A 12,500-nucleotide genomic window follows, 5' to 3' on the forward strand; every position below is an offset into this window, starting at 1 on the left:
AACAGTATTAAGAACCGCTGCTTTAGAACATTGATTTTGAAACTTGTGAATCCATTAGAATCGTTAGAAGACAGAATCACGATTCATATATAAATATATATTTTTACATGCACCTCTAGTTTTCTCTTCCTCTTCTTTAAAGCAGCGCAGCATGGCCTCGCCCCCTTTGCTGCCTTTTCCCGAGGGCGGGGTTTATCTGGGTTTATGATGTCACGAACCCGGGAAGTAACTTGTTGTAGTCCCTACCAGTCGTTTTTGTAGGCATTAAACTGGCAGAATTTTAAAAGACGATATCTCCGTTTGCATTGAACTTTCAGCTTCGTAACTTTGCAGATATTGTTTATGCTCAAACAGCAACATTACACACTAACTAACGTTAAAAAAGTGAAATCGCAATCAACCACCCCTTTAATGTTATGGCCGATATTAAAAATCAATATTCTTTCTATTTCGGCTTGCTCCCTTTCTTGTCAGCGGTCATTATAAATCAATACCATTTTATCTAAACCAGCTGTTTTAGTCAGAATTTTGAATTTAGGCATCACAACATTATAACGTACAGCGTGAAAATGGACGTTCATTTTGAGATTTGCTAAAGATTCATATTTAATTAACTTTAAAGTGAGAATTAGATCACCGAAATGGTCATTTAATTGTAAAAATAGGGAAAATTAACACAAAATATCCAGTATATTGATGAATAATTGTGAATCAAAAACTCAAATATCGGCTAATAACCAATATGGTACAAATATATTGTGTATCTCTAGTCCAAATACTTAGGGTAATAAAAAGCCAAGTAGATTATAAATAAACAAGGCATAAGGGGATGATGAAAAAATGAGAGGGAGGGGGTGAGACATCAAAAGATAGAGAAAGTGAGAGAGAGGGCAGGCCTGCGGAACTGAGGCACACAATCAGGCTTTGTCTCATTAGCATAGAGGGACAAACACATTCCCAGGCCCTGAATCCTAGTAAACCAAAAGATTTCCCTCTGTTTCTCTTTCTCTCTGTTTCTCTCTCCCTCTCTCTTTGACAAGAGCTGCTGTCCCTCAGCAGACTTACATAATCCGGCTGGCACATGGAGACTGGGAATGATGGGCACATTAGGCCAGAGACAGGGCTGAGAACCCCATGAACGTGGAATGTGGGAGAAGTATGATTTTCTGTTGTGATGTAAGCTGTGCTTCCTTTAACTACCCGGAAGGCAACACTTGGTCATGTTTTCATTAAAACAGGACAAGCAACCTGACATGTAAATGATTGTCATGTAGGGTGGGGCTTATTGATAGACAGATAGAGATTAGATGAACTGACCGAAGCAATGGAGGCAGCGGAGGATGAGTTCATCCAGGCTGGCAGAGCGAAAAGAAGAGTGAGCCGGAGGACTTTGAAGAGCCCGGCTGATCTCCTGAGGACTGGGGCATGTCATCCTCCTCTGCACTGGTCTTCTGCACTTTATCACACACCCTCCCTCCTGACGGGACTTCCTGCTGTTGAAGAGTGAAGACACATGAAAAAAATGCAGTTTCGTGGCTTGATGCTAATGAAATACTCAACCCAGTCCCAACAAAGTACAGGTGGATTCAAACAACCATCATGTGATCAACAGTACAACTGGGGCATGGATGCAAGCATTTATTCAAACTGGCTCTCGCAAACAAACAAACAAAACAAAGAATTCATAGCAACAGATAGTTTGCGTAGTTTTAGCCACTCATCAGACCACAGACGTTTCGCAGTAACTGCTTATCTTTACCAGGCTAAGCAGCATTTTGATCTTTTTTTTTAAATATTTAATATTATGAAATGTTTTGTTGATGTTGAAGACATCATCTTTGGTTCTTAAAGTGACAGTTCGCCAAAAAATAACATTCTGTCCTCATTTACTCACCGTCAAGTTGTCACAAATTTGTATGAGTTTCCTATTTCTGTTGAACACCAAAGAAGATATTTTGAATAATGTGGGTAACCGAATAGTTGCTGGTAGCCAATGACTTCCAATGTATTTTTTTTCCATACTAAGGAAGTCAATGGCTACCGTCACCTGTTTGGTTGCACATATTCTTCAAAGTATGTAACAGAAGAAAGAAACTTTTTTTGGTGAACTATCCCTTTATTGTTACATTGAAAACCACAGCAGTGATGGTAGGGCTTTGATCTTGGTTGTGTGTCATAGGTTATATGTAAAGCTGATGAGATCTAGTCATGAGAAATGTGCTACATGTTCTGTTTTGCTAAAACCTATCCCAAGTATTACCACATGCAACTAGAGATACTACCACCTAACTTGTCTGTTTATGCGAATGTCCAGTTACTTTTCTCACAGATCTGACATAAGGATTCACATGGCATAAAAATGGTCATAGTCTAATACTGTAGGAGATAGATGAGTAATTTAAGGGCAAGAATATCATAGAAACTTGATGAGGCATGGGCCCTTTTGACATGGGCGAATAAGCAAACATCTAGCAACCACTTAGAAACATTGTAGCCATCAAGAACCATCGAGAACTCCTTACCAACCATTTTGAAATGCCCTAGCAACCAGCTAAAACATCCCAACACCTTAGTAAACTGCCAAAACACACCAGTGACTACTTAGATATGCCCTAGTAACCACACAGAATGGTTTAGCAATCTGCTTGAAATGCCCTAGGAACCACACAAAACACATTTGCAACCACTTAGAAAAGCCCTACTACCAACCATCCAGAACACCTTAGGAACCAATTATAAATACCCGGCCTATAGCAATCAGCCAGAACACCCTAGCAACTACTTAGAAACACCCTAGTTGTTGTTAGATTGGTCTGACAATTTACAAGGGTGATTTTAAGTGGTCGCTAAAGTGTTCTGGGTGGTTACTAGGGTGTTTCTAAGCGGTTACTAATGTGTTCCGTAATATGCTCTTAGAAACACCCTAGTAAACTGCCATAACACCCCAAAACTACTTAAAAATGCTGTAGCAACGACCCAGAAGACCTTAGCAACCACTTAGAAATTCATTAGAAACCATCCAGAAATTCCCTAACAACCACACACTTTAGCAACTATTTATAAACCCCCTTGTAGCCACTTAAAAACATTCTAATAAACTACCAGAACACTCCAGCAACTGCTTAGAAACACCTTAGCAACCACTTAAAATTGCCCTAGCAACCTGCCAGAACACTCTAGCAATGATGCTGTGCTAAAGCCCCCTCAGAAGTCCTTAGTGACGGAATAGCAAAACCCAACGTAGCAGCTTTACTGGGAGTTTCACACAAGCATGCACCACTCTTTATACAATATAAAAATCTAATGGCCTAAATTGTTCAGATTGAAATCTGCCGGTACATTTACTTCAGAGATTAAATTAAATATCACTCAGATCTGCTCTAACATCCTTTTTTACATGCCCTAAAGCCTTTGACATTATGCCTGAGAGCGATGGGTTCCCCTTGAAGTCTGCCGGACAGCACATGCCTGTGTACATACTGTATGTGACTGTTCGCACCCTGCAAGCCCTACCGGTAGATCAAGTATGTTGATGTTTATATGTAAGGTCGCGTGTTGATATCTGCCACCCTTTACAGTAGGTGTCACTATTCAGGCTGTCAATGTCACAGGAAGAGACAGTTAGAAAGTGTAGATAAGCATCTCTGTCTCACTGCTTTGCTCTCTCTTTTGTCAGCCACACAAAGAGAACAACAACATTGTACTTCAGGGTTACAGTCTATAAAACTCACAGCTGCTGCGTAATTTAGTAGTATGAAGCATAATCTCACATTTAAAGGTGTGTTTTTCTGAGTTGGACATTGAATTGAGTCTTTGACAGCATCAGCAAGAATCATTGTGGTCTGTGACGGCAGTGAGACGAACAGGAAGCTAGCCATGACTGCAGAGAAGTAGCGATGAGTTCTTAGAATGTCCAAACCCCTCCCAACCGCTTCTCTCTCCCTTCCTCCTGCATCAGTGTCCAGTTCAGCACACTCGTTTTCAATTCTCTCTGCGCACAGACACACTGACGTTTACCTTCTCACCTCATTAAGCAAACCAAGTCTAACCACTAAGATCAGGACCACACACTCCGGCCAAGAGCATATAAACACTTCAGCTGAAGTTTGTAGACCAGGAAGTCATTTTTACACAGCCTTCCAATTTATACTTTCATAAAATACACCTCATATTTCCTTCTCTTCTGTTCATTCTATTTCTGACAGTCTGAATATTAGACATGACTTCAATATGCAAATTCCCCATCGTATTTTCACCTCTCTCTCTCTCTCTCTCTCTCTCGCTTATTTGCATCAACCTGCTCTACAGCTGATGACAATACACAATACACACTCTGCAGCCCTCTCACGCCTGAGAAATGCACACATGCACATGGATACAGACTCACACATACAGTAAACAAATTAGGGAAAATGCACTAGGTTAATGTAAATTAATTTGTAAATAAGTCTATGCAAATTTATATGCAGCGTAGAATCAGCTAGGTGATTTCGATATTTGGGTCACGATACAATAATGATAATATAAAGATATTGAGATTCTGTATGCTTATTGTAGAACGCTGAAAAGTGAAGTCAAACAACTAAACTTGTTTCTCTGACCTGTTTTAAAAATTTGATTTTCTTTTTCTTAATTTGAATTTGTGGTTTATATTTCACAATTGTGACTTTATGTCTTATATTTTGACTTGAATATAAGATACGATTGGCTGGAATACAAGATTTTTGCCCAGATTTTTGCCCTGGATATACATTATGGACAAGTCGATGATAGTTGCCGAAAAACAGAGCTAGACTGCAGATTTGAGTTGACAGCTTTCATAGAAAATCTCGTAGTGTATGATGGGCACAGACTCTGAATTTTTAGCTTCAGACTATGATTCCATGCAGTTGGAGGATATTAAACATGTTTGATATATTTCAAGCCCATTTTAGAAAACATGTTTTCATTTGTCACGTCTCTCCTAGCAACAAGGCACTTGTTTCTGTGTGAGTGTACCATTTAAGTGTATGATGTACAGTTTTTCCTTTGTAACTATTTACACTCAACAAGTGTGTGATGTCTAATATTTTTAAAGGGGTCATATGATGCGATTTCAATTTTTCCTTTCTCTTTGGAGTGTTACAAGCTCTTGGTGCATAAAGAAGATCTGTAAAGTTGCAAAGACTAAAGTCTCAAATCCAAAGAGATATTCTTTATAAAAGTTAAGAGTCAGCCACGCCCTCCTAAAACAGCTCGTTCTAACACGCCCCCACATATCTACGTCACTATGTGGGACGATTTGCATAACGCCACCCAAATGTTCACGCAAATAAAGAAGGCGTAACTTTTATTCTCGCTGTAGTATTGTTGTTGCCGCCGCCATGTCGTGAAGGCACTGTGTGATTCGTTGTGAAAGCAAAACTACTTTGTTTGGCCTTCCAAAAGAGGACGATATCTGCTTCGTCATGCCTGGAGCTGATCCGTGCTGGTCGCTGAGGAAATACAACAACTTGACACTGTGGATCGCCTTTCACCGTGGACGAAGCGGAGTCCAGCCCGGGGTCGTCACATGTGGTTGCCGCAAGCCCAATCATAACGCACTGGATAGCTGGCCAATCACAGCACACCTTGCTTTTCAGACCGATGAGCTTTGTAAAAATCGACGCGTTTCAGAAAGGCGGGGCATAGAGGAGAAACAATAATGTACAGTATGTGGAAAATAATGTGTTTTTTTAACCTTAAACCGCATAAACACATTTCATTACACCAAATACACAAAATAATGTTCTTTTTAGCAACATCATATGACCCCTTTAAATCCGCTCAGAAGTCTTGAAGTCATTTAATGTATTCCAGCCTTTAATATTGTCTTTTGTCTTGACTTTTTTTTTTTTTATTGCATAATTAACTGTTTTAATTTTTAATGTTCATGAAATATTTTGTGGGCAAAAAAGGTCCATTGTTAATAGCGTAGTGATTGAGCTCTTCTCACACAGAAGTCACTTTCAAACCAAGCAGCTTTCTGTTTGGTCAGCATGGCGAACTTACATGACCAACTTGAACGTGCGAAATCTGCATGGGAAACTTTTTCGCCCTCACACAAAACTCCAAAAAGTGCTGATAGTTATTAAAATTACTGGATTTTGCCCAAGTAAATTTCACAGAGCAAATGTGAACACACCTAAAACCAGAAACAGGCTTCTGTAGTTTGGATTTTGATCGAAAATAAATAATTAAACATCTGTTGATCTAATGCTACTGTATATATAACCTTCACACAGTCTTGCTTCTTTTTACAACAAATATTCATGTGAAAAGTGCTAAAATATTAAATATATCAGCCCCTATAGAACTAGTGTGCTGTTTTTAGCGCAGTGAACTCTACAGCAGTGTGGTTTGTTTGTATTCGCACATGACACCCTGGCATTCAGTATCATAATCCAATGAAACATTTGCAATCATACAGCGTATGAGTGTTTCGGCCATGCATAGCACCTACTCGCTCACTTTCTCTTCCTCTCCTCCTGCACCCTTTGCTCTATTCATGTCATTCAGAAAACAACTTCTCCTTTCTCTTTGGAAATCCAACATGCAAATTCCTCCCTTTCTCTCATTAATTGATTAATTGATGCCAAAGCCCTTTGAAGGCCTTGTTTGTCGCCCACCATCTCTCTATCTCTCCCTCCATGAGTCTATCCGCAACCTTCTCCATCTCTGCTCCATGTACTTCTAGATGTCAGACACGACAAAATTGTTTTTATATTTGACAAATACTGCTATTTATGTATAAGAATTTTAAATTATTCTAAATTCATTTGTTTTAAACTGTACAATATAACATCAATCTTGTATATAACACAACATATACATATACTGTATATATATATATATATATATATATAAAATCATACTATATAATTATTTATTTAGAAATATATTTATTATTTATTTAATTTATTATTATTTATTATTAAATGTGTGTGTGTGTGTGTGTGTGTGTATAGGTCTATATAAGCTATCATAATCATAATACTTTCATGTAGTTTTAGTTTTAAATGCAAATATTTAATATACATTTAATATTCAATATTTCATTAGTAAAATTTTGAATATTGAATATTGAATATGAAATATGAAATGTTAAATATCAAATATTACATGCTTGCAAAAACTTGCTGTAATGTACTTATGCTGATAACATCACTGTAGTCGCTGCTAAGTTTGTCATTTCCAAGCAATCAGATAAGACCTCTGAGATAATGTGCAGAAAAGAGACGCCCCCAAAAGCTCCTAGTCAGAACTATCGATTGTACCGTTCTCATGTAGGTTCATGTCACTGATCTAGTTATACCAGTAATTATAGACAGGCTGAGTTTGTATGTATACTGACACTCTCACATCATATATACAGTATTATCACATATATTAATCTGACTCCATATGTAGCGTTGGTTAACTCCCTGATTAAGTTTTAAATGAGCTGACACTAGCAATGTGTCTTCACAACACCAACCATTATGTTCCTGCTAATGCCTCTTATGTACTGTAAACACAGCAAGTGAACATACCTCTATCCACAACAGGTCACTGGAGAATAACTAGGTCAAAAGCAATTCATCTCCCTAGTGTGAAATCCCCTCTTAAAGATCAGAGACAAGCATCGCTGCTACTTCACAGCATACACATGTGAATCTACAGTCTTGCAAATGCAAACCTAGTCTGAGCCCCAAAGGGAGAATCTGAATGATGAATGTGCAGTTTGAACCGTTTTGAGAGTAACTAGCCTGTCTCTCTCGCAGAGAACTGAAACCTAAACACAAAGTTCTAAAGAACATGAGGAGAAACCACAGCTTTGTCAGACAACCACAGTGATCACTTTGCAGTGCGCTGCAAAACGAGGCACAGACAGACTTATCAAACCTCAAATGCACATTAAACCCATTGACACGAAGAACTAAAGCAGAATTTTGCATTGACGCGACATCAAATCATTTCTAAAGAGCATGGAGACCTGTCAAAGCACAGTCAGAATTGAAAAGACAGTTAAACGTGTGTACCTTTTTGACTCCTTGCGATTCATGATGCCAAATCTTGTCTACCGGTGTCCTGTTGGTGTCCCCCGGACTGCTTAAACCCTTACTTGTCCCATCGGGTATCTTGCAGTCTCTCTCCTCCAGCCAGAGGTACTAACTGACCTCTTACAGGCTGGGATGGAACAGTGGCTGTTCAGTCACGGCTGTCAAAACTTAAAACCTGAAAACCAGCTGCTGTGGCTCAGAGCTCTCTCTCTCTCTCTCTCTTTCACTCACTCACTCTCACACACCCCCTCTTTTCTTTCTCTCTGAATTTTACCAGAGAACGTGAACCACAGGGCACAGAGTTAACCAAAACAATAAATAAAAGATCCCCTATTCAATGATAGTGCATTAAAAAGGAAAAAAGTAGAACCGAAGGCTCAAAAAGTTGTCACATTCTGCATAATCACAACAAACAACTGACTGAATTCAATACAAACAAGTCCCTATTTGAAATACAGGCACTGGCTCTGACAGATAGGGGAACTGTCATCTGTTTGCATGTGTAACAGAGGGAGGGGGAAAAAGTGAGCGAGAGAGAAGAGAGGGAGGGATTGAGCTCTTTCGAAAGAGTGTAGGAGTAAGTAATACAAATTAAAAATCATTGGAAGGCTGATTAAATACTGACAGTGTCCAAATAGACATCAGAATGAGAAATCAGTCCCAAAAGACCAACGTTTGTTCTCATTAGCTTCCTACATGCGTGTTTTACACATATTTCAGCTTTGTTTTAGTCTGTACAGGTTCCTTGCCTTTAGGCTGCAGGTAAATGCACTTTACCTGCATTTTCGGGTGTGTTTTCCACAAATTTCCACCTACAGCGCACCCTAAGTAATAGCTGCGTGTCTGTACCTGCTGTATGTTCATTTGTTAGCCTTGGATCCATTTTTAATCGTCTTCATCCCTTCTCTTTATCTCTTTAACAGTTAGGTAGTGTCTCCAGGGTTGAATCCCTCCACATGCAGCTGGAGCAGGACACTGAAAGGATGCCTTGTTGAGGATGGAGGAGAGGGGAGATGAGACGAGGGGGGCTTCTGCCAGTTGAAGGGTGTAAATGAATCAACTGCCATCTTTCAGAATGACACCTAGAATATAAATTCTGTGAAATGTGGGCCGCCTGTTCTGTATTAAAGGAGACACATATATGTCTGGGTTGTTGCAGATGCTGTCATGCTTTGTATGAAGACTGTTTTTGACTCTTTTTTTTTTCACCACAAATGAACTTGCAACAGGGCCCTTGCTCATCACTCCACCTTTGTTTACTTCCTCAAAATGGTTAAACTAATCTAAAACGTTCCAATAGCAAGGAAGAACTTATTGTTCAGAGTTATTTCTGAGAGTGAATGGTGTTTTTGTCAGTAACAGCTGAAGCTAGACTTGTATTCTCCTGTACATATTTTTTTCTTGCTCTTGACCATGTCTTCAGTAAGTTTCTTGATGCAAATTCTGCAATTGCGATTGCATAACTGAAGAAACCACATCGGCACCCGTCATCTGCCTTCAGTTTTGGTACTAAGGTAATAATAGAAAATAAACTGAACTGTCCCCTCAGTTTACTCAATTACTTAAACTAGAAACTGGTTCTATCAAGCCTAGACAGGCTGTTAATTGCTTCATCTGTTAGGTTAGTCAGAGCACAAAATTAGCAAATATTTCCCATATGGTAACCACCAAAATACCATTGTTACCATGGTTATTGCTATGGCAAAAAACTGTGGTAACTTCTCAAACATCAAATATTAATATGATTTATTCACTGTTTTAAAGAACTCTCAGATTATTTGTATTAATTTATATCCCATTTTAAATATAATACATAATAATATATTGTGTATTATATTTAATATGGGATATAAATAAACTGTTGTTTTGATTTTTTTTTATTAATTTAGCGCAGAACTGTTCAAGTGATGAGGAAATATATCTACAAGGTGAAATGGTGAAACACTTAAAATAAATGGCGACTTATATATATATATATATATATATATATATATATATGTACCAAGTTCTGTCATGAAACTCTAGATGGCGCAGGCTGATTTAGCATTTAGCATTAAATGACGTGTAACAAGCTGATTGGTTCATGTTGCATGCACAGCCAATGAGCTTGCTGCTTTACATTTAAATGGCTGGTTAGCATTCGCTTGAGCATTGCAGTGCGCTTTCAGAGTTCCTCTGAAACCCTCCACCTTCACCTGTATAGATCTGCTACGGGTTATTTTATGCTATTTGTGCAGCAGCAGTATGTCTTAAATACTCACAGCACCATATCGGCTTATGTATTGGCATTATTGTCTATCAAAAAAAAAAGAGTCGGCTCGCAATCTCCTAAACAAGTCGTCAGGAATTCGAATCGTATTCTGTTACGGCTGTACGTCATGAAGTAACACATTTGCATAATGTCCGCCTAAGTTCTACATCATGAACATCTTGCTATCACATCTTATAATTACCACAAACTTGTTAACACTTGACACTTACCACTGAGAAACGTCATGCTCCAGTCGTGCTTGTCAATCAGTCTCTTGTCGATCAGCCACTTCAACCGTTTCATCATCAGACTCCGGCTCGAATTGGTAAGGTACAAACCATACCATATTTTTTTGTATTGACAAGTCTCAAGGGCTGTCATTCCGTCATGGCAATGTTTCGTTTCCGACACACGCTGTACGCGGTAGACCAATCACAAGGGACTGCGCCATCTGACCAATCACAGCAGTGAGGGCTCACGGAAAGGAGGGGTTTAGAGAGACTGATTCTTCGAACTGCTTCGCACGAGTCGTTTACGAATCATTTAGAAATGAGGTAAAATTAAATCTATTTTTTGAGAAAACTACAGTGTTTTTTGACCTTGCATGCATGTAAACCTGTTTTAGGAGACTCCCAAAACAATATTAGCAACCTTAAAAATGGCATAATAGGGGCACTTTAAATACTTACAGCACCATATTGGCTAATGAATTGGCATTTGACAATAGCAAGTTCCTGTACTTGCAGCAGCAACAGCAATCTACAAATACAGCAATAACCAACAGAAGCAGCAATTCAGCGGCAGCAGCATAGCAGATCTATTCCGCCAAGACCAAATACATTAACATTGTCATATCCATTACATGCTAAAATAAAAAAAAAATAAAAAAAAAATAAAAAAATATATATATATACAAACAAACAGTGATTTTTCGTTAAGGTCGTTGCCAACTGGAAATGGAAGACACTGGAATGGAAGTTTTGATAAACTACATTTACACTACAGGGCTTGTTTTGAGACACTAAAGTAATTTTTTCATTGATATTTTAAAATTATCATTGATTTTCATCTTTTTTTTTTAATTGTACTGTCATTAATATCTAATTATGTTTTTTTTCTTTTGAAGTTGCAGAATATGAAAACCATCGGGCAGCGTTTTATTAAATGGTAGTGTAGTGGTAGTGTATGGTAGTGTAAGCAGTTAGGCTAATTCATTATCATTAAAGAGTATTATGTTATTGTGCATTAGTGTCATTTACTATAGTAACCTAATACATTATCTCACATTTAAATATAGTCTGTAGGCTACTGCAAATAATTATTGTTTCAATGTTATTTCCGTAGTGAGTTTGTGAGATGCTACGCCTCCATCTAGCGGTCACTTCACATGACTACAGGACAGCACGCAGCAAACCTGAGCCAATGCACTCGGCTTCCCGGTCTTCATTACGTCCTGTCTGAGCATGCTCTCTGAAGTTCAGTCCTCGGCTGCCAAGACCCCCAAAAATCCTTCAGCATCCTTGTTGCTCCATACTCAGATGTAGTTGCAGTTGGACTTAGGAGAGAGGTGGGACACGCTCAGAGATGACACTTGGATGGAGATTGTGGAGGTGAGGAGAGATGCCAGCTGTCATCTTTGTATGTGTTTTTGGCCTGTTTGAGAGAGTGTGTGTATGTGAGTGTGTGTGGTTGGGTGCAGCACGTTGGCTGTATTTTCCTCGAGTAATTTTAGGGGTGTGTTGCTTATGCAGCTGTCAGACTGTCTAGCCGACTGGTGGTCTGTGTGTGTCTGGATGCAGAAAGGGGAAATATGATTGAAAATGTAATTACCTTGTGTGTCTGTCTGTACTTCTGCTGCACATCTATGTATCTATCTATTTATCTATCTATCTATCCATCCATCTATCTGTCTGTCTGTCTGGTCTGATCTGATTTTTTTAATTGGCCTTCTGGCCCTGTTGTGTTGATTTTGCTTTTATCATTTACATTTTGTTCCTGCTCCAGAGTCACATAATTTTTAATGTGATGTTTATACAGTATATTGTATAATTTAATGTAATTTCATAATTTATACTCAGTACCACTCTTGTATTTCCAAACGAAGGTTAAGTAGACAAAATTCATCCTTCAGCATTATACTAAAAAGGAATTTAGAGAATTCTGATTCTCCAGCACCCAAATATTGGCAA

The 12,500-nt window shown here is 38.6% G+C and overlaps 1 protein-coding gene across 1 annotated transcript in view; it reads right to left on the reverse strand.

Moving 5' to 3' along the window:
- The window catches only part of LOC107662146 (RAS guanyl-releasing protein 1-like), a 33,901-nt gene extending 25,553 nt beyond the window's left edge, over positions 1-8,348 (reverse strand). Inside the window, exons 1-2 of the mRNA XM_016452068.1 lie at positions 8,040-8,348; positions 1,318-1,493 (exon numbers count right to left, since the gene is read on the reverse strand). Coding sequence (XP_016307554.1) covers positions 1,318-1,493; positions 8,040-8,062 — 199 coding nt within the window. The 5' untranslated portion in view covers positions 8,063-8,348. The remainder of the gene's footprint in view (positions 1-1,317; positions 1,494-8,039) is intronic.
- Positions 8,349-12,500: the final 4,152 nt, after the last annotated feature.

The sequence above is a fragment of the Sinocyclocheilus anshuiensis genome, unplaced genomic scaffold (genome assembly GCF_001515605.1).
Source record: "Sinocyclocheilus anshuiensis isolate Anshui unplaced genomic scaffold, SAMN03320099.WGS_v1.1 scaffold643, whole genome shotgun sequence".
Classification (NCBI taxonomy): domain Eukaryota; kingdom Metazoa; phylum Chordata; class Actinopteri; order Cypriniformes; family Cyprinidae; genus Sinocyclocheilus; species Sinocyclocheilus anshuiensis.